General features: G+C 41.0%; 3 protein-coding genes across 4 annotated transcripts; 2 read left to right on the top strand and 1 right to left on the bottom strand.

The window, feature by feature from the left end:
• Positions 1-1,295: 1,295 nt before the first annotated feature.
• Positions 1,296-3,735, top strand: si:zfos-169g10.2 (somatostatin receptor type 5). The gene has a single exon (XM_027133618.2). The coding sequence runs from the start codon at positions 1,321-1,323 to the stop codon at positions 2,803-2,805; it is 1,485 nt and encodes a 494-aa protein (XP_026989419.1). The 5' UTR covers positions 1,296-1,320; the 3' UTR covers positions 2,806-3,735.
• An 8,057-nt stretch (positions 3,736-11,792) lies between these two features.
• On the bottom strand, positions 11,793-15,935 carry LOC113634577 (protein CutA homolog). 2 transcript variants are annotated; one of them, XM_027133625.2, is made up of 7 exons: positions 15,806-15,894; positions 14,393-14,458; positions 13,596-13,744; positions 13,385-13,444; positions 13,154-13,199; positions 13,008-13,057; positions 11,793-12,173 (listed from the first exon to the last, which is right to left on the bottom strand). In XM_027133625.2, the coding sequence occupies exons 2-7, from the start codon at positions 14,453-14,455 to the stop codon at positions 12,074-12,076; spliced, it is 468 nt and encodes a 155-aa protein (XP_026989426.1). In that variant the 5' UTR covers positions 14,456-14,458; positions 15,806-15,894; the 3' UTR covers positions 11,793-12,073. The 2 variants fall into 2 exon arrangements, with proteins under 2 accessions (XP_026989426.1, XP_047670088.1); XM_047814132.1 differs by lacking the exon at positions 14,393-14,458 and having other exon boundaries at positions 15,806-15,935.
• An 89-nt stretch (positions 15,936-16,024) lies between these two features.
• On the top strand, positions 16,025-21,634 carry eif3d (eukaryotic translation initiation factor 3, subunit D). The gene is made up of 15 exons (XM_027133624.2): positions 16,025-16,158; positions 18,022-18,147; positions 18,357-18,402; positions 18,567-18,703; positions 18,792-18,950; positions 19,112-19,233; positions 19,417-19,549; positions 19,646-19,793; positions 19,872-20,002; positions 20,101-20,186; positions 20,443-20,572; positions 20,665-20,807; positions 20,898-21,090; positions 21,244-21,337; positions 21,515-21,634. The coding sequence occupies exons 2-15, from the start codon at positions 18,025-18,027 to the stop codon at positions 21,526-21,528; spliced, it is 1,659 nt and encodes a 552-aa protein (XP_026989425.1). The 5' UTR covers positions 16,025-16,158; positions 18,022-18,024; the 3' UTR covers positions 21,529-21,634.
• The last annotated feature ends 702 nt before the right edge of the window (positions 21,635-22,336 follow it).

The following is a 22,336-nucleotide window of genomic DNA, read 5'->3' as shown; positions in this document are numbered from 1 at the left end:
TGACAGTACACACAAAACCAGTCAGTGGGTAGTGTGTAAAGAATATTACATAATAAACGTAGGCTGTTATTCTAGTGAAAGGAACTGGAAATCAGGATGAACAAAAAATAAATAAATAAAAAAATAGTGGATTTTTCCATAATTGTAATATGCTAAAATCAATAAGGCTAAAAAAACTCATAGGCACTCATAATGTGATTGTGTAAATGCCTACTGATGTAAATGACTATAACTGGACAAAACAATACGTGTTGTTCTTTGATTTATACAGTTTATTGACTTGCCAGTTTATAAGGTGCAGTTACATATAAATATATAAATATATATATATATATATATATAAATAAATGTAGCCTTCAGCAACTACAGCTACGACAGCTAATCCACAGAGACGCTAAACTTAATAGCCTACCTAATAAACCTCTAATTGTTCATATTGTGAAGCTTTTTTTTAAAGTCAGTCAGGCTTTAAGGTTTGTTTATGAGATTTGCCTTTTAACAGCAAGTATAGCAGTAACTCCGCTTCATAGCTCCATCACTTTGTTGATTATTTTTCCATAACAGCAAACCCTTGAGCCGGTTCATTAGCTAATTAGGTGTATATTTTTATCAGCATGATTTGAAGCCCATTCATGCGTATTTTTAATAACCAATTTAATAAGATGTATGCAAGGAAAGGATATAAGACACATTTTCTACATAGCTTACACAAAAGACTGTCATTTTCCAAACAGTCAGGTCTATACGTGTGTTTTCCTTCCCTAACGCTAATAGAGCCGCCTGTGCATTATGCCACGCAATGGCCCTGTCGGCCTTTTGCTCTATGCTTCTCTAATAAAAAGCCAATTAACCAGCATTAGCATGATGGTAGGGAAAAGGTGCAAAGCGTGGGTGCTAGCATCATAAGAGGTAGCTAACAACACAAATGCAGCTGTTATGGGCCTGTCGAAGCTCATCACAAGCCATTATTTATCCTTCTCACTCATTTCCTGCACTGTCAGGGGCCAGGGTCTTTGTAATATCCTCTGACAGGGTTTGCCAACGTTCTCCATGGTCTGTACATGCTTTCTGTTTGTCTCAGTAATGAATGGACATGGATTAAGTACACAGTTTGTGTGCTGGGTCGAAGTCGGTCACAAAACATTTCCCACATCATGAATCTCCTACTGTTTTTCCGCTTTTCTTACCATTACAGCTAATGAGCAACGATATATTTATCCTGATAATACAAAAGACTACAAAACAATGTTGTTGTTTTGTTTTTTTCATATTTACAGGTAACATGCAGAGATTCTAAAACCTATAAAAACCTATGATAAGATGGAGACACCTAATCGGATCCCAGCATCAGCACTTACAAAACCATGGGCCAACAATTCTGTTCTCTCAAGCAATTTGGACTTTAGTGTCACCCCTCCACTCCCAAATGATACATTCGTCCTTAATGGGTCTCTGCAGAACTGGACGGAGATCTATGACACTGGATTCATGCCAAGTGTTGCTGGAATCCTCATTCCTCTTATCTATATAATAGTTTGCGTGGTAGGTTTAGGGGGCAACACCTTGGTCATCCACATCGTCTTGCGCTACTCTCAGACCCAGTCTGTCACAAACATCTACATCCTGAACCTGGCCATAGCTGACGAGCTTTTCATGCTCGGGCTTCCCTTTCTGGCTGTCCAGAATGCTCTCCTGTCCTGGCCATTTGGGTCGCTGATGTGCCGTCTGGTCATGACTGTGGATGCCATCAACCAGTTCACCAGTATCTTCTGCCTGACCGTAATGAGTATCGATCGCTACTTGGCAGTGGTACATCCGCTCCGGTTTTCCAGGTGGCGCCAACCTCGAGTGGCCAAGGCAGTCAATGCCACAGTATGGGCGGTTTCCTTTGTAGTCGTTCTTCCAGTTGTGATTTTCGCTGATGTTTTACAGGACGACGGGAACTGCAGCATAGTATGGCCCGAACCTGCAGAAGTCTGGAAAGCTGCATTTATTGTTTACACAGCAACAGTAGGATTCTTTGGGCCTCTGTTGGTCATCTGCATGTGCTACCTGCTCATCGTAATCAAGGTCCGCAACTCCGGACGCAGAGTCCGAGCAACGTCCATCCGACGGCGAAAATCTGAGCGGAAGATCACGCGAATGGTGGTGATAGTGGTAGCCGTGTTCGTGTTTTGTTGGCTGCCGTTCTACATATTAAACATCGTCAACCTGCTAGTGCTGCTTCCGGGAGAGTTCCGGGGCCTGTATTACTTTGTAGTGGTCCTTTCGTATGCCAACAGCTGTGCCAACCCCATTCTGTATGGATTCCTCTCTGACAACTTCAAGCGAGGCTTCCGGAAAGCTTTGTGTCGTTCGACCAGGCGAGTGGAAAACCAAGAACTACAACAGGGTACTGTCGGAAACCACACTCTACCCCTAGAGGAAATAAAAAAGGACCTCGAGCTGACAGACTGCCTGAAAGAATCCTGTCAACAAATACAGCAAAACAGTGATGAAGAAGAGGAGGACGTTCATGAAGCAGATATGAGTTACACCGAAAATGCCACCCAGATGACAGAAATCTGTAGATCTGTAAAGAACACCTACAGAAATAGTCACAGGGAGGGCACTAGGACCATAGTCTCAAACTTGGTAGATGCCAAGGAAGCAGGTCCAAGTAATGGAAACAGAACTGGTGAAAATGGGAACTATATTAGTCCAAATTTTGGACATGTGATGAGTTTCAACGGATCTCAGAGGGGAAGCATCAAACCAGTGGCCGAGGAATTAGGGGACAGCGTTCTGGAAATCAGTTATTTGTAAAACCTCTATTATTTCCGGCAGAAGTGAATGCCAATTGATGCCAAAATGTGCAGTCAGTATCAACGAGTGTCTTAAGTCTTTAAGCGTCTGTTGGAATTTTACAAATCTTTTATGTTTCAGAAAAAAATTAATTAACGCAGGGCATTTCTTTCCATGTACCAGAACTTCCTGTAGCAAAAGAAGACTCTGATTATGCTTTTTTTTTTTACAATGGTTAACCAAACTGCAAAACCGACAATCTGTCAAAAAAGAGACAATTCAGTCTAGGTCCATTGGTCACATCGAGCACCAGGACTAGAATCACTAGGGCAAGATGTTTCCTTAGTCCCTGTTTAAGCCAGATTTTCTCAAAGCAGTCTTATTGCGCTTGAGCGGACCGCGTTCCCTTCGAAAGCTCGAGTTTTTTCAAAAAGACCGGTGTATGTACTGGATATGTTTATTAGTCCAGCACTTTTCTGCTCTGAGCAGTGTATAGAATTCCAAATGTATATGCATTTACATGAGATATTGCCATTCAAAGAGACTCGGAGGAAAGGATAATGTCTTATGTTTCACGTGTATTACTGTATAGTATATTTGTATATTATTATATCATTGTGTAAAGGCCATATTGTGATGAATGTCATAGATGTTACTGTATATGTTCAAATTTCAGCATTTAAACTACCTAACCTAAGATGTATTTTTGTTTGTTTGTTTGTTTGTTTTGTCTGTTATTTACAATCTGATGATGTTGAATAAACGAAGCGCCGATTTGTAACGAGGCAGCGTTTGCAAGCTGTGCCATGGAAAGAACGAGGTGTCATCTTGCTTGCTGATGAAGACATGAACACCGTCTCTGCTTTGCTTTTTTTTTTAATCTCCATCGTGTGCTTGTTTGTGCCGTGTCACATTTTTATCTCCTTCGCTCTAAGGTATCAAAATAAATTTCCCAACCGGAGTCGACTTTCCGAATACGTTCCGTTTGGGAATATTTTTTTTTATACAGGAGTTTAAAAAAAAAAATGGTTGAATAAATAATTAAATAATTTTGTTATTTGTACCAATAACTTGTTGTTTGTGTGGATAAAAAAGAAATAAGCCCCCAAGTGATGCAAAAGAAAAAATTAAGCCACGGATGGCTGTGGCATCATCAGGATTTGAAAATGCAATCTCCCAAAGATGGTACAGCCGTCTGCAACCACGGGCGAAGGCAGTTAAAGTCGCTGTGCTCTCTGGATGGACAGATGGAATTCTCTCATCATCAGTGAGCTCATGTATGTGGAAGAAGGCTGATAACACTTGCCTCTGAATGTACATGACACCATGGACAGCAATTCGAAAAGATTTGGTTGGCTGGTTTAATATGTCTCAGAGGTAGGTGTTAGCACGTTCACCTCACACGTCCAGGGTTGGGGGTTCGATTCCCGCCTCCGCCTTGTATGTGTGGAGTTTGCATGTTCTCCCCGTGCCTCGGGGGTTTCCTTCGGGTACTCCGGTTTCCTCCCCCGGTCCAAAGACATGCATGGTAGGTTGATTGGCATCTCTGGAAAATTGGCCGTAGTGTGTGAGTGTGTGAGTGAATGAGAGTGTGTGTGTGTGCCCTGCGATGGGTCGGCACTCCGTCCAGGGTGTATCCTGCCTCAATGCCCGATGGCGCCTGAGATAGGCACAGGCTCCCCGTGACCCGAGCAGTTCGGATAAGCGGTAGAAAATGAATGAATGTGAACAAATATAAATAAAATTACAATTAATGAAGAATGTACTAACAAGCTCCTCAAGCCCAATCATTCTGATCATGAATCACAATGATTCAATTGTTCAGCCTTAGACTTTGTTGATCATTGATTAAAACTCGTCTCCAGCTCTAACTTAATTAACAGCAACTCTTCAATGACGTGCTCTCGGTCTGAGATGAATTTGTTTTCTGGAAACTAGACTGTAGGGATTAGAGATACCGAGCTATCTTTTCTAAAGAGTGTCATGAAAATCAATAAAAACAAGTGTCTGAAAGGAGCCAATTGTGTCTCACCTGTGTCTGTTTAATTCTTTAGCTGAAATGGCCAGTTATTTTGTTGTACCATGTCCAGGTGATCGCAAGAAAATCGTGATCACAAAGGAAAGAAAATGAATGCCTTGCCGATCTGTACTGTATATATTAAACCACAGTAAGAGACTGTTGGCTGTTTGAGGGATCATGCGACACTAAATGCATCTTATTTGCAGAATATGTTAGTAGTTTTGTACAAAAAACAAACTAATCATTATTTACGTGTTCCAAGTGACGGAAACCAGATGGTTATAATACTTTAATACTTTAATACCTTAATAAGCATAACATGGTGTACCTGTGGGTTCAGTTGATCTGAACCACATCTCAAACTCTGGAATTTTGGCCAAGATTTACACCAGCATCATTATATATATATTAAATATTCCAGAGATGCCAATCAACCTACCATGCATGTCTTTGGACCGGGGGAGGAAACCGGAGTACCCAGAGGAAACCCCAGAGGCACGGGGAGAACATGCAAACTCCACACACACAAGGCGGAGGCGGGAATCGAACCCCCAACCCTGGAGGTGTGAGGCAAACGTGCTAACCACTAAGCCACCATGCCACCCATTCATTATTTTTATATACACACACACACACACACACACACACACACACACACACACACACACACACACACACACACACACACACACACACACACACACACACACACACACACACACACACACACACACACACACACAATATCATCATTATTTATCTGTAGAGTATTAAAGAAACCCAGTACAGGGATATCTACACTCTTCATCGTTTTCTACATCTTCTATGTGTCTCTATGTGTGTGCGATTCATTTAACGAGCACAAAAAGAGCATCTCTTGTCATGCCTGCTTAAACAGCATAGCATTTCAAGACCTTCTATAAATATTAGCTTACGTCTGGACAGGAACGGTGAGAAAAAAAATTGATGTATGCGAGTTTGAGACAGTGTTAATGCACATCGCTTTTCGTGTGCAAAAAGCAACTGACTCATTACTGAGAAATTTAAAATGACAGGAACCAGATGGCCTACTAATCTCTCAAGATGCAGAAGGCAGGTCTAGGCGAAAGGATTTCTTTTTTTTTTTTATTTTTAACCAGATCTAGGGACATGCTTTAAGACGTCTCAGAATCGTACATGAACGGTATAGGAAAAAAGGGAAAATAATTCAATGCAATTTTAGGATCCTAAATATACCATACAGTATATGCGTCATTCATTATAATACTTCATAATACTTCATTATACTTCATATTACTTAATACTTTCATAATACTTCATTATTCTCAATGAACTTTACCTCAGTTCCACCAAGTTTCCAAATCTTTTTTTTTTCCCCCAGGTTAGCACTGAAAAACTCACTCAAACATTCAAGAAGTCAGAGGTGCTGATTCTGCAGAATGCGGAATATAAAATAATACGAAGTTGCTTGGTCATTGTATACAATACGGAGTATTGCATAAGTACAAAATATCCATGATATATAATGTGGAATTAAGGCATGGCACTACAGATAAACTGAAATTTGTCTGCTCTTAAACTGAAGCAGTAAAAATATCAAAACCAAACATACAAGATGAAGATTAATAAAGCAGCGTTATTCAAGAACCAATAAATATTTGTGTCTGGTGGTTGATATTAATATGAAAGGTGTGTAAGTATTTTAACCAGTTATCCTTGATATTTCAGAAAGATCTGATCAGGAGGGTTTAGTTTGCGACGTTTTTGAGGGGTTAAAAGGGAAGATGTTTCATAATAACCCATGTTCCCCCAAAGTTCCTAGCCACTAGCCAGTTTTACCCTATCAAACAAAACAACCACCATGGGTGAAGGGAAGGTGAATTCTTAAACATTTGCTCTGATATGAATGAAGGCAGACAAACAGAAATATTGTCCAAATACTGCTCGGTGCAGGAAAGCATCATCTGCCCTATTCCACATACTTTAACTCACAGACTTTCACATCTGGGAAGAGTTGCTGTGATTGACAGTTTTGCTCTCTGGTCTCCTGGCCACAGCTGGTTGTGGAATTGTCACACTTCCAACTCATACTGTTTAGAAAAGGGACTCAAGTGGCTAGAGTGGTTAAGGCTCTGGGTTGTTGCTTGGTGGATTTGGGTTCAAGCCCCAGAGCTGCCAAGCTGCCACTATTGAGCCTGTGAGAAGGTCCTTAACAATCTCTACTCCAGGGCAATGTATCATGGCTGCCCCTGTGCTCTGACCCCAGCCTCCAAAGTTCAGATATGTGAAGAAAGAGGTGAAGAAAGAGGTGAAGAAAGAGGTGAAAGAGGTGAAGAAAGAGGCCAGCAGTGAGCTGCAGTAGTCTAGTCTTGAGATGACAAGAGACTGAACAAATACCTGAGTAGCCTGTGTGGACAAAAATGGCCAAATCCTTCTAATGTTGTAGAGAAGGAACCGATACGATCGTGTCACATTAGCAGCATGTTGATTGTCCATGGTTACCCCAAGGTTGCGAGCTGTGACTGAGGGGAAGATCAGATCGTTATGCAGGGATATTGCAAGATCATGACCTAATGATGACTCAACTGGGATAATCAACAGTACAGTTTTGATAGGATTGAGTTCTGTGTGATAGGAAAATATCAGTGAAAATCAAAGGGACAGTGTACAGGACAGTGGTGAGACCGGCCATGCTGTATGGTTTAGAGACAGTGTCACTGGAGAAGAGACAGGATTCAGAGCTAGAGGTAGCCGAGCTGAAGATGTTGAGGTTCTCTTTGGCAAAGAGGAAGGCCAAAGAGGAGGTATATGGATGTAATTAATGAGGATATGAAGCTAGTGGGTGCAAATGTTGAGGATGCGGAAGATAGGGATAGGTGGAGAGAGATAATTCGCCGTGGCGACCCCTTAAGGGAAAAGCCGAAAGAAGAAGAAGAGCTTCAACTCGATGAGCCGTCATCCACGATGATATGTCCACCAGACATGCTGAAATCTGAACAGAAGCTGTGGTACTGAAGGTGGGAAATAGAAGTATGTTCTGCCTCCATTATTAAAAACCACTTCACACACTAAAAGCATCAGGAAAATGCATCCATATAAAGGTCCTCTTTTAAAATGGTTACTTTTTAAATCGATGTCCTACATATTGAACGCAGTTGCAAGGTTTTACACTGTGTTTTGTGTACTTTTAAACCTAAATTGCTGTCCTAGATATAAAGAGCATACACATAATGGACAGCACTACCAAGCAGAAGGAAGAGTGTGTTTTAAGGTGAAAACCCAATAGTTTATCTGTACACTATATGTATCATTTCTGACTATACAGGACATGAAGATGCTGTTAGTTTAAGGCCTTTTTTAAATTTTAGATAAACAGCAACAAAGATGGTGACCGGGACTGTTTTTCTGTTTATGAACATCTCGATTTAAACTTGAAGACGTTATGAATATATTTTAACAAAGAACATTAAAAAAGAAGCTCTACTTAAAGATTTTCAAAACATTACTAGCTAAGTGTGATTTCCTCACAGAGGATATTTAACGTGGTTAAAGGTGGGGTCTCCGTTGTTTGAGAAATGCTTCAGAAAACTGCGTTGGGCCGCCAAACAAAACAAAAACAAAACAAACGGTAGCCAATGAGCAGAAAGGGGTGTGTCTTGTCGATATGTGCGGAGAGAGTGTTCAGTGCGCATGTGTGACATTAGCAGAAAGCGGTTTTAACATTGACACGGAGGATAGAATCAAAGAAAGAAAGCGAAGAAAGGCTTACGATAAGGCAAGAAGTAGGACGTGTTAATATAGGATCAGCTTTCCAGTGCTGGAGAGAACTGAAGGAGAGGGAAGTTGGCCACATATTCACAGATTCGAGTTTCCCGAGTCAATAACTCCTGAGCTAAACGCTGTTACTACACAAATAACACCTCTTTTCTATCGTAGTGATGTAGAGAGGCAGTTACAACCGTGTTTTGTGTAGTAACAGCGTTTAGCTCAGGAGTTATCGACTCGGGAAACTCCAATTTGTGAATATGTGGCCGACTTTACTCAAGACGCCGAGGCGCTTTTTTCCTTCTCGGTAGATGAGTAACGTTGGTTTTGCTTTGTTACACAGAACTAATATATGCCTTTGTCCTTTACATGATTATACTTGTGTGTCATTTTTGCTTGTTTGTTTATCTGCAATCGTATTGTTCTTCCCTTCAGCTATGATAAAGACATATTTCTTTCCATTAGTTGTCTGGGTTATGTATGTATGTGTGGGCGGAGCTATCAATACTGGGGTGGGACCCATTTCGGTTAAGGACGTGTTTGTTTTGGTGATTTCAAATGTCAACATTGGCTTTCAAGCAACGGAGACCCCACCTTTAAAATCCAAGAAACAAAAATTTACCTGCTGCTTTAAAAACATGAATAAACTCAACTTGAAGATAAACCTCACCTCAAGCATTTTCGGGTTTTTTAGTAGACGCCTTTATCCACAGTGAGTTACATTTTCTCTACAACTGAGCATAGGGTTAAGGGCCTTGCTCAGCTGCAGTTTGGTGGACCTGGGATTTAAGCTCACAACTATCTGATCAGCAGCCTAATACCTTAACCACATCCCCTAAGCAGTCAAGACAATGGATAAAGTTATATTTTTGAAAACAACTTCTTCACAACAAACGGAGATAAAGAGAAAAGATCGGTTCAAATGTAATGGCGGAAACCTAAAAGTGAACATCTGATCAAGTTGTTGGAAAGCAACAAAACGTAGCAAAATGAACATTAGCCTAAATAATTTAAGTTTGTAATCTGACACCAGCTGCCAAAATGTTACTAATGTTCCTGAATAATTTTTATTTTATTTATTTATTTTTTTGTAAATTGTAGAACTTTGGTTAAGATACTACGGAAGCTTATTGCATTCATTTGAGTAAAAAAAATCTACTGTTTTTCTGAATTAACAAGTTAATTATCTCAGAATTATAAGACCATTTTTCATGAATAAAAAGTTTTTTGCTCTGTTTTTCTGAATTAACGACTTAATTATCTCAAAATTATGAGATCATTTTTTCTTGAAATAAAATGTATTTGCTCTGTTTTTCTGAATTAACGAGTTAATTATCTCAGAATTATGAGATCATTTTTCATAAAAAAAAAAACAAAACATTAATTGTTCTCTTTTTCTGAATTAATGAGATCCCTCAAAATCCTGCCAGGAGCTGTATTTTAGGTGGATTGCATGGAAGTAAACATGTCCCACCTTTAAAGTTTAAGGGCTCTCGTTAATTCAGAAAAACAGAGCAAAATAATTTTTTTCATGAAGATTATTCTCATAATTCTGAGATAATTAATTCATTAATTCATAAAAACAAAGTGAAAAAAATGTTTTTCAAAAAAAAGTCGTGAATTCAGAAAAACAGAGCAAAAAACTTTTTATTCATGAAAAATGATCTCATAATTGAATGCAATATGCTTCCGTAAGATACTCACAAAAGAAAAACCAAAATAAATAACTCAATAAATTCACCCACACATACTATATCTCTCAGTAAGCTTTGTGTGCAGAAGTGAAGTAAAACTAGACCCTACATTTTAAAATACCTGATGGTGAGTTCACTAATTTTGACCTTCTCTTTATTTGGCCCAGATGTGTTACCATTAAAATGCCGTTTTTGACATCACAGTGTGTCAACTCGTTCCTACTCTTCAAATTTCGCGATTTTACGCAATTTGTTTTTCCAAACAAAAGCATTTCTGTATAAAATATTAGAACTAGAACTAAGATGTTCTGTTGTGTGTGTTATGCCTGATCAGCCATAGAAGCCAGTTCGAGTGAACGACTCACTCTAGTGGCAGCGTACTGTATGAAATGAAAATGTAAAACAGTTCAGCAAACTGATCCCTTTACACAAATATAAAACATCTGCAGCAGAGCCTTGGACCTATTAAAGCTGTATCCGAGGCTGTAAAATATTCAGATAAAAAATGTTACCTTATTCCTGTTTGGGCAATAAGAACTCGTTTGATTAAGAAAAATAAATAAAAAATTAGGAATGGATCTATTTTATCGATTTAGCTTCAGAGTTAGGAGATTTGTGTCATCCTGATCAGGGTCATGGAGGAACTGGAGCCTATTCAATCACTATGTATAATATATCCATGCCTTTGGTTTAGTATGTTCTGGTTTCTATAGTAACACCACAATCACAGGGACTTGTGTGTATGACACTCCACATAATCGAACATAACGCAAGATTTTTTTTTTTTTACGGTCCCGATCTTTAAAGAAGTTGAAGTATAACATCTGTTCTGATGAACCTTTCTGGAAGGAGTCTCCGGTACCGCTGTCAAGGCTTTTTGTAGTTGTATCATAACAAGCTTGTTTTTTGGGGGGGATAAAAGAAACGAGAGAAAGGTGAAGGAAGAAGGATTAGGTTACGTAGCTGCTATAACAAAAGTGATAACAGGAACTAACTGGAATCACAGATTTCCCACAAACGTACATGTAACTATAAAAGGATAATAAATAAATAAATAAATAAATAAATAAATAAATAAATAAATAAATAGTATTGTTGTTCTTTATTGTTTATGAGAAGTTCAATGCTGTAAGATGAATATTGTGAGGCATTTAGCAGACACCCTTATCCAGTGTGACTTACAACTGAGCAATTGAGGGTTAAGGGCCTTGCTCAGGGGCCCAACAGTGGCAGCTATGGTGGACCTGGGGTTCAAACCCATGACCTTCTGATCAGTAGTCCAACCCCTTAACCACTATGAATAATGGATATAAATACACATGAATATTGCTGTTAATGTTTTTTTTTTTAATATGTTAATAAATTTAGCATTTCTTTTTAAACTAACGACTGTTTCAAGCACTCTTTATATTCCTTTTAAAAGTAGAATTAGGTTTTTTCAGTATTATTTTGTGTTTCCTGTTATAATTATAATTTAGATTTAAATTGTAATTAACTTTCTTGGGCAATTAAGTGAACATTGCTCGTGATGGATTTCTTGTATGTTTATTGTGGTTTATAATTACTTAATACCATAATAATATCATACATATCATAAATCGCTGTTAATTTTCATTATGCAAATTAAGGCGGGGTTTTTTTTTCAGTTAAGAAAAACTACGGAAATAACAGTAAAGTGAAGCCTCAGAGTTTTCAAAACAATAGGTCTAATAATTTGATGTTTATCCATTTAAGATAAATCAGATCGATGTCTTTCTCAGGATCTTGTGAGGATTTTTTTTTAGTTGCTCCTGACTGAGATTTCGCTCAATTATTCAGGCACAATGTCTCCAATCCACTTCAGGTACGGAGGGTTTCCCTGATCAATGGGCAAGCTGATGACCTCGGCCACTTCGTACGGATGATTTGACCTGAAGGACAGAAATGTGTGATTATCTGGGTCGGTTATCTCACAGGAACTCTTATCTCCTCCCCATGATTTAACCCATGAACCATAAAGAAGAGTTTCTGACAATTTTCAGCTTTTCTTTCTATGTTTGGTTCTTTCTTTGTTTCTACATTAAAACAACATCTCTGTGTCTGCAAGTCTCAGTAAAAGGGGTGTGGCCTCTGTGTCTGTCAGTCTCAGTGAAAGGGGTGTGGCCTCTGTGTCTGTCAGACTCAGTGAAGGAGGTGTGGTGTCTGTTTCTGTCAGACTCAGTGAAGGAGGTGTGGTCTCTGTGTCTGTCAGTCTTAGAGAAAGGGGTGTGGTCTAGTGTCTGTCAGTCTCAGTGAAGGGGGTGTGGTCTAGTGTTGGTCAGTCTCAGTGAAGGGGGTGTGGTCTCTGTGTCAGTCTCAGTGAAGGGGGTGTGGTCTCTGTGTCAGTCTCAGTGAAGGGGGTGTGGTCTCTGTGACTGTCAGTCTCAGTGAAAGGGTTGTGGTCTGGTGTATGTCAGTCTCAGTGAAAGGGGTAGGGGTGTGGCCTATGTGTCTGTCCGTCTCAGTGAAAGGGGTGTGGTCTGTGTGTCTGTCAGTCTCAGTGAAGGAGGTGTGGTCTCTGTGTCTATCAGTCTCAGTGAAAGGGGTGTGGCCTCTATCTTATCATTACAAAAAAAAGCCTACTATCTGAATAGTTTATGTAAGATTAGATCAGAGGGTCTGTGAAATTTATATTATTATATTAACATTATTATTTAAAAGCATTAATGGACTGTAAAATATTACAAAAGACAACATCTGTCTCATTAAAGATGAATCGGGCTCACCTAACATATTCAGCGAGAGCAGAGATCTTTGTAGTCCTTGTCTTAATCATCTAAATGAAACCACATTGGAACACATGAACATGTATCAGACAACGCCGTGTTTCGTTTTTAACATGAAAATGCGTTTGAGGTTGAATGAAACTCACCAGCAACACTTCACTGTCTTCTTCGATCTTTCCTTGCCATTCGTATCTAGAGAAACATAACACGACAGTCAAAGAGACACAGAAACAACCGTAGGTCACAACAACAACTTAGCCGGAGGTCAGAGGCGTGCAGCAGCAGAAGACTTTCTACTCATTACGACACACTACAGAAGAGAGCACTAACTTTGGAAATGCTTCTAAAAGATTGTCATTTTGGGAACGGTTACATACACTGATGTGATTTTGGGCACTATGTTCACACAGGCTGCCAGTTTCTTCTCCACAATCCCTCTGCAACATCAAGGTGAAAAGGTTTGGGTTCAAATTCATTTCTAGATATCATATATTATGTTTTCAGCTCCAAATTTGAAATACTGCATGTATAACACTGTGTGTGTGTATATGTGTGTGTGTGTGTGTGTGTGTGTAGTGTTGATTTTACCTGGCCAGGTCTTTTGCCACAGTGTCATTGGGGCATGTGACGAAAGCTGCGGAGTGAGTCCCGGAGGAATACGCTTCGGTTGCCATGGAGAACGCACGCAATCCCACAGTCCTCAACAACGGGAGCATCAACACGCCCAGAACCACCGTCTAAGCAAACAACAAAAGATTTCTCACAAAGCTTCTTGATTCAGAATAACAGCATGGTGTATAGCGCTGTGTAATTAATTTTTTATCATGGATCACATTTCCTGTCTCGACCCTAGTAGGTTATTAAACTTGTAGCTTAGAAAAGCGCTGCATCGGCTAAACACGGCTGTGGAACTGAAGGTGATGGGACAGATGTTGAGTGTGGAACATCGTACTATAAACAGCACCAAAGAAACCTAATCAGCATAACACGATGGTTCATACAATAAAATTAAACAGTAAGCAAAATAATAATAATCTTCAGTTTTGACCAGAACTTACCATTCAGATTTTATAGAAGCCTTTAGTTTGTCACATATACATGACAGCACAGTGAAATTATTTCTTCACATATCCCAACTTTGGAGGTTGGGGCCAGAGTACAGGGTCAGCCATGATATAGCACTCCAAAAGCAGGGAGGGTTAATGGCCTTGCTCAAGGGCCCAACAGTGGCAGCTTTGCAGTGCCGGGGCTTGAACCCTGATCCGCCGATCGACAACTCATAGCCTTAACCACTTAACCACACATCATATATAGGGCATAAACTTCTGTGAGAATGAATTGAATAAAATTCAGCCTGTAGACTGATAACTGAAGAGCACACTCACCACACAGAAAGCTTTTAAGAGTCTTCCTTGTAGTGTCTCTGCTGGTGGCAGTGCAAGCTGCATCACCTGTACAAGCGACATGAAAGTGTGAGTCGAATTTGGACGACCCACAACAACCCTGTTAAGGATTCTCTGCTGACTGGAAGTAACGTTCTCACTGTGAGGTGTAATAGCCGCTTTTTAATACCCCACCTGAGGGACCTGCTGTTGCGCACACCAGATCACCAGATGCTTGGATAGAGAGACGAATAAGTGCTAACCCAAGTGGTTACTTTGTCACAATGCTTCTTCAAGCTTTAAGATATAGGCACCCAACGATCCACTGCTGTTCCCTTAATACTCAATTGCATAAAATTAAAAAAATGGAAGTTGTTCTGGAAAAAGTGTCCACCAAATGCCGTATGTGCACATTATATACACACACGGGTTGACATGATTAAACATGACTTTATCGTCGTCAGAGTCAAGGCTGAGAAATGGATTTGAGGAAGAGATGCACACTAGAAGGGATGCCATGTCAATACAAAGCTTCCACACGCACGTCCACACGCTTATTCACACCTAACGGCACCCGTCCACCTACTGCCGTGTTCTTTGAGTGGTGAGAGGAAACTGTAGAACCCTGAGGAAACCCACACGTGTTAAGTTACTTATTCACCATCAATATCGTCTGATGCCGGAAAGATAAACTTCGATACATCACAATTTAACACAACCAAGTTATCGCAAGCAGTTGCACTTTATGTGGCTAAGACTACTTACTAAGTCCTTAGCCCGTCTTTGTTTTATTTAGCACCACAATCCTGGAGAAACGTTGTCTCATTTCACTGTGTACTGCATCAGCTATATATGGTTGAAATGACAATAAAAGCTTCTTGACTTGACTTGACTTGATTTACTGAACCGCAGCTTGTGAGTTTTAATTCAAACCTGTTTTTAAGTTCGTCTTCTCGTTAAATTTTCCTATCATGACCTTCAGCAGTAATAAACTGAGGGCTGATTTGCATACAAGACTGTGTTTGAGACTTGCACACATTCAGTGGATTAATAACACACAAGAAACAGTCCTGGATTAGAATAACTGAATACTGACTATTTATTTTGCAGTGACGTTAACCAGGATGACATGAAAGCAAGTTTATTGTTATGTAGCTGACTTCTTAATTAAGATATTATATCATCTATAATGTGTAATGTATATATATGGGTTATATATAGGTGGGTTTATAGTGTTAAACTAACACTAAAAAAAACCAAAGATAAGCATATTTTCTGAGACGTTTCTGTTAATAAACGAATCCTTTAATCTATGACAATCATACGTTTAAAGTTACCAAAGAATTTTATACATTTAACATAAATGTGTATATATTCTGTATATAAAGTGCACACCACTTGGTGTTTTTTTCCTACCTCTTTCAAGGGGTGTAACGCAGGTCTGGATTTGCAACAACTGCCGTAAACAATTCCACAATGGTCGCAAATTTGTTCTCCGTTTAAAACAAGTCTTTCAAATATTGTAATATTTGAAATATTTATATATATATATATATATATATATGTTTGATCAGGTTAAAGATAATACAAAACAACGTTTTTCTAAAGGTATTAAATGTATTTTCGTTAGAAGCAGAGAAAAAAAAATTAAATAAAACAAAAAGGAAATATTGTAACCGGAAGTTCAACTCGCTTTGCGATAACGTAACACGTTCCTATTTCCGCCGGCTTCTGAGGAACGACTGGAGAGAATTCACTGGGTTGATCAGGTATTAATGAATCCTTAAACATCTGCTTTCCCTTAAACATCATCTTAAATCAAACACATCTCAGTGTCTCTTCGGTCCGTGAGCTGTTATGTCGTGATGTTATTGTGTAGATTTAGCGTCTTATTATTGCATAATACTCCATGTTTCTGGTTAGCTGCTAATGCTAACGCTAATGCTAACGCTAATGCTAACGCTAATCTTAATCTCTGTGTGTCGTCATCAGCGAATATGCAGCTTTATTTTTCTTTTTGCGAATCATAAACAAAAGCATCGTGTCGTATGTTTTCATTTTATTTAGGGGCAAAGTAAGAAAGTTGTTAGAAATGAGAAACTACGAGTAGTTTACTGTGTAATATTACTAACTGGGGGTATAAATAAATAAATAAATAAATAAACAAACAAAAGTTAAACATGAAACTAATCATTTATATTAGTTAGTATAAATAATTATACTAACTACTGTATATACTGATAAACATGACTGCTATAACACTGTTGGGCTAGGAGGGAGCTGCAGAAGTTTAAATATAAGGGGCACCACTACACTGGGCACTACGTGGTGACACCACTACACAGGGCACTACATGGTGACACCACTACACAGGGCACTACATGGTGACACCGCTACACAGGGCACTACATGGTGACACCGCTACACAGGGCACTACGTGGTGACACCGCTACACAGGGCACTACGTGGTGACACCGCTACACAGGGCACTACGTGGTGACACCGCTACACAGGGCACTACATGGTGACACCGCTACACAGGGCACTACGTGGTGACACCGCTACACAGGGCACTACGTGGTGACACCGCTACACAGGGCACTACGTGGTGACACCGCTACACAGGGCACTACGTGGTGACACCGCTACACAGGGCACTACATGGTGACACCGCTACACAGGGCAGTACATGGTGACACCGCTACACAGGGCACTACATGGTCAGGGCACTGCATGTTGACACTACTACAAGGGACACTACATAGGGCACTACATGGTAGCCTAGTGGTGAAGGTGTTGGGTGACTGACCAGAAGGTCATAATTTCGAATCCCAGACCCACCAAGCTGCCACTGCTGGGCCCCTGAGCAAGGCCCTTAACCCTCAATTTCTCAGTTGTGTGTCTGCTAAATGCCGGCAATGTACTCTGTTGAGTGCAGTGGCTCTGTGAACATAGATTGAGTATTGTAACATACGTTTTTATTTAATGAGCTTATTCAGGGCGCAAAGTAAGAAAGTTGAGTTAGAAATGAGAAACTAAGAGTAGTTTAGGGTGTAATATTAACTGGGGGTATAAATAAAAAAGGTTAAATATGAAACTAATCATTTATGTATATTCAAGCTTTTAGAAAATCTTTACCCGCTTAAATCTGAAGGTGTCTAAAAGTGGACTACTGGCGAGAAGGTCATGAGTTTGAATCCCAGGTCCACCAAGCTGCCACTGCTGGGCCCCTGAGGAAGGCCCTTAACCCTCAATTTCTCAGTTCCCTACTAAGTCCAGTGGCTCTGTGTACATAGATTGAATGTAAACTTCTAAACTGTGATGCTGTGTAGTCAGTGATGACTAGTCCACTGCGCAAGCTGACGTGCCTTAAAAGTGCACATTAGTGTGAAGAGAGCAGTGCTGACTTGAGTCTGAGCCCTACACACTCCTGAACAACTTGTATGTTAATCTTTATAAGCATCAGACATCATTATATCGAGGCATCACGCTTTGCTCTATTACCCATAATGCCATTCAGAGATCACTAGACTACCTCAGTAAGCTTTCAGGATATTATGTGGGATTATGTGATTTGTTTTCTAATCAAACCGCCTGTGTTGGTTTTCTTTGTGTGTCGGTTGTGTGTGAAGACCATGGCAAAGTTCCTGGCCCCGGTGATTCAGGATAACCCCTCAGGATGGGGTCCCTGTGCAGTTCCTGAGAAGTTTAAGGACATGCCATACCAACCGTTCAGCAAAGGGGACCGCCTGGGCAAGGTCTGTTTCTCTCTCTCTCACTTTTTCTCTCACTCACTCACTCATCCCAAATGATCATCAGTTAATGCGTTAGAATTTGCATTCACATAAGTATTCCATTTTCAGGTGAAACCCATGCTGTTGTTGATAAAAAGCAAAGCCAGTCACATTTTATTCCTTAACATGCTCTAGGTTACTGGACAGTTCATCTTATTTCCTTGTGTTTATAGGTGGCAGACTGGACTGGAGCAACCTACCAGGATAAAAGATACACAAGTAAGCTTCTGACCAAGTCATTTAGAACTTGATCTGATAAACGTATTGTCTTGGAACGATGTGCTTTTTGAATATCATGTTAATGCGTTTAGCACATCGTCTTTTTTTATTTTATTTATTTTTAATATTTTATTTATTGATTTATTTTTAATCGTTCCTGGCAGATAAGTACTCATCCCAGTTCGGAGGAGGAAGTCAGTACGCTTATTTCCATGAGGAGGATGAAGCAAGCTTCCAGCTGGTGGACACAGCCAAAACCCAGAAATCGGCCTACCAGAGGAACCGCATGCGCTTCGCCCAGGTACGCGAAGCAGACCGAAACTTCTCACTTTTATTTCAAGGATTATTCAAAGCCCAGAAGTCTTATTTGTTTTGCGCTATGTTTACAGAGGAACCTCCGCAGGGATAAGGACCGCAGGAATCTCACGCAGTTCAACCTGCAGACTCTCCCGAAGAGCGCCAAGCAGAAGGAGAGAGATCGCATGCGTCTGCAGAAGAAGTTCCAGAAGCAGTTTGGAGTGCGTCAGAAGTGGGACCAGAAGTCACAGGTACACTCGCTTGCCACTACTGTTGCCATGGATATAGTGAATCAGGCCTAACCAAACCCAGAGAGGTGGTCCAGGCTTTTACTGTTACTTGATGAACAGAAGATGATGTTCAGAAGATTAGTGGTGCTTAAGTGTTGCATGTCTTGTCGTGGCTGTGGCAGGCCCAGCTAAAGCCCAGGGATTCCTCAGTGGAGGTGCGCAGTGACTGGGAGGTGAAGGAAGAGATGGACTTCCCTCGCCTCATGAAGATGAGATACATGGAGGTGGCTGATCCTTCAGACATGTGAGTGAACATACAGTGAGACCCAACACTGCCTTTCTGGCCGTAAACCTGCGGTGAAAAGAAATCCCATGCACTTTCCTTCTTGGTTTTTATGATGGTTTTACTGGTAAAGTCTGTGTCAGACCACACCCAGGTTGTGGTTACTGATGTTCTCATATCTCTTCCTGCTTCTCGCCGGACCAGTGAGTGCTGTGGTGCCCTGGAACACTACGATAAAGCGTTCGATCGCATCACCACCCGCAGTGAGAAACCTCTGAAGAGCATAAAGAGGATCTTCCACACTGTCACCACCACCGATGATCCCGTCATCCGTAAGGTAACGTTATTTAGTTTCAGTTACTACAATACACACAGAAAGCCCTGACTGACTGAATCACTGCCTTAAACGCCTTTCATAAATCTCTCTTTTTAGCTGGCTAAGACTCAGGGCAACGTGTTTGCCACCGATGCCATCCTGGCCACACTGATGTGCTGCACACGCTCCGTGAACTCCTGGGACATCATCGTGCAGCGCGTCGGAAACAAGCTCTTCTTCGACAAGAGAGACAACTCAGATTTTGGTGAGGGCGGCGAGAAATGGGAAACTTCTCCAGATTATTCTCCAGTGAGATTATAAAGTGTGTGTGTGTTCCCATTAGATCTGCTGACCGTCAGCGAAACGGCGAACGAACCCCCTCAGGATGAAGGCAACTCGCTGAACTCCCCACGAAACCTGGCCATGGAGGCCACATACATCAACCACAATTTCAGCCAGCAGTGTCTGCGCATGGTACCGTACTACAGCTCTGTTTTACACTCCCACATCCTGGCGAAACACCGCTTATTAAACGTGCGTGGATTTATTGCTTTTTTTTTTTACACATATAGGGAGGAGAGAGGCACAAGTTCCCTAACCCCAACCCGTTCATAGAGGAGGATATCGATAAGAACGAGGTGGCATCTGTATCGTACAGGTGAGATCAAACCTGACCCATTCTGACAAAGGTCAAACGGTCCATGTCAGAATATTGGAGTTAAACATCTCCCAATATGCAAATGCAGGTGGATTTCCTGAGCGTAGGCAATTTGTTGTCTTTTTCTGGTGCTTTTATGGAAATTTTGTGCAATTCTGTGTCATAATATAATGAGATCCTGTCACTGGAGGTGTGGAGAGGATATTGACTGTGTGTGTGTGTGTGTGTGTGTGTGTGTGTGTGTGTGTGTGTGTAGGTACCGAAGGTGGAAACTTGGGGAGGATATTGATCTGATTGTGCGCTGTGAGCATGACGGAGTGATGACTGGAGCAAACGGAGAGCTCTCCTTCATCAACATCAAAGCTCTCAACGAGTGGGATTCACGGGTAAGTGTGAGAAAGGGGGGCTTTTTTTATTTGACCCCTGAGTGTGAATTTGCGCCTGTTTGTCACACTGAAACGGTTGATGATTTGCACAGTATTGTAACGGAGTGGACTGGCGTCAGAAGCTGGACTCTCAGAGAGGAGCCGTGTTAGCCACCGAGCTGAAGAACAACAGCTACAAACTGGCACGCTGGACCTGCTGCGCCCTGCTGGCCGGGTCAGAGTACCTCAAACTGGGGTGAGAACAGATACCTCGCGTTTCTGTATCCCGGCACAAACTGCAGGCCAGCAAAGCATTGAAAATATTTCCATCTTCTTTGCACCACAGTTACGTGTCCCGCTACCACGTGAAGGACTCTGCACGTCACGTGATCTTGGGCACACAGCAGTTCAAGCCCAACGAGTTTGCTAGCCAGATCAACCTGAGCATGGAGAACGCATGGGGCATCTTGCGCTGCGTCATCGACATCTGCCGCAAACTGGACGAGGGCAAGTACCTCATCCTCAAAGACCCCAACAAGGTGAGCATCTACAATACACACACGCACACACACACCTCGGCACCGTGTTTTTCCTCCACACTGTTTCTCTGGGGACAGTCGGTTGGTTTTATGTTTGTTTCCCGTCACACCACGACACCGTATCCCTGATTCATTCTCCGATTGCGTTCACAGCAAGTGATCCGTATCTACAGCCTCCCAGACGGAACCTTCAGCACAGACGAAGACGAGGATGAGGAAGAGGAGGACGAAGACGAGGACGAGGAAGGTACTGTGGCGAAAAGCGAGCCGAGTTTAAAAGCAGTGAACAGTAGCTCAGACGAGTTTGTGAGGCGGTGATATGGACGTCACAACCAAGACCGACCAAAGCTCGATTTTTATTTATTATAACCTGCTCATTAATATTTATTTATTCATGTGTGCGCGCTCTGTTTTTATTGGACAGACGAGGAGAACTGAAAAGCCGAAGGAAACCCGAGTAACGAGACCAAACAAGTCGGCACAATCAAGGCTGCATCTGAAAAAGATTCATTAAACAAGGCTTATTAAATGATATTGAACAATATTTTGCTGTCTGTCTCTGCTTTCATTTTAGCTCTGACCCTATTGTACAGTCGTGAGGTCGGCATTCAGGAAGCAGACTTAATCGTATCAGCTTTGACTGTTGTTGCATACATGTCACATACACACTGTCCTCATGAGGGCAATGTGGGACCAGCTTTAGGGGAAAAAAGCATCTAAAACAGAAATAACTCGATTGTTTCCGCCTTTTGATTTAAAATCATCAATCGTCCGTGTAAGCTACAGCAAGCCATAATTCTTTATCACGCATTTTTTGGTTGCTGCATGCTAAAGAAGCTAAATATATTTATAGAATGCAATCATATGCGTTTTCTGAGTCTCTACAGACACCTGGAGAGGGGGGGAAAAATTCTGGATGAACAGCAGCAGATATTTTTAAATACTCCGATCATTAGATGTTTTTATTAGAAACGATACGTTCAGTCCTGAATGGCGACGACACTTTGAGAAGAAGTTCGTCCTGTAGCTTTCTGATATAACCCGAGAACGATTCCGATCGTATCTCCAGCGTCTGTCAGAACATCGCTGCTGTAATTCAGAACCGACTATATTCAGGGTAAATCTGATCTCCTGCCAAACTATCCTTTAAAGGAATTACACCAATCAGCCAAGATGTTTGGTGGCCAAAGTTAGCTTCAGTTTTCTAAAAAAGAGCTGCGTGGATAATATACTCACAAGTATTGAA

The sequence above is a fragment of the Tachysurus fulvidraco genome, chromosome 5, assembly GCF_022655615.1.
Source record: "Tachysurus fulvidraco isolate hzauxx_2018 chromosome 5, HZAU_PFXX_2.0, whole genome shotgun sequence".
Taxonomy (NCBI): domain Eukaryota; kingdom Metazoa; phylum Chordata; class Actinopteri; order Siluriformes; family Bagridae; genus Tachysurus; species Tachysurus fulvidraco.
Note: the sequence above shows the minus strand (reverse complement) of the source record. Positions and strands in the feature narration are given on the sequence as shown.

Bases quoted from the DNA above. Each gene is read 5' to 3' on its own strand.
- LOC113634577 (XM_027133625.2), bottom strand. From the start codon at position 14,455: ATGCAGCTTGCACTGCCACCAGCAGAGACACTACAAGGAAGACTCTTA. The intron at 13,445-13,595 runs GTAAAATCAACA...TTGATGTTGCAG, and splicing joins GTGGCAAAAGACCTGGCCAG to AGGGATTGTGGAGAAGAAAC. The intron at 13,200-13,384 runs GTATGTAACCGT...ATGTTTCTCTAG, and splicing joins GTGCCCAAAATCACATCAGT to ATACGAATGGCAAGGAAAGA.
- si:zfos-169g10.2 (XM_027133618.2), top strand. From the start codon at position 1,321: ATGGAGACACCTAATCGGATCCCAGCATCAGCACTTACAAAACCATGG.
- eif3d (XM_027133624.2), top strand. From the start codon at position 18,025: ATGGCAAAGTTCCTGGCCCCGGTGATTCAGGATAACCCCTCAGGATGG. The intron at 18,704-18,791 runs GTACGCGAAGCA...CTATGTTTACAG, and splicing joins ACCGCATGCGCTTCGCCCAG to AGGAACCTCCGCAGGGATAA. The intron at 20,573-20,664 runs GTAAGTGTGAGA...TGATTTGCACAG, and splicing joins TCAACGAGTGGGATTCACGG to TATTGTAACGGAGTGGACTG.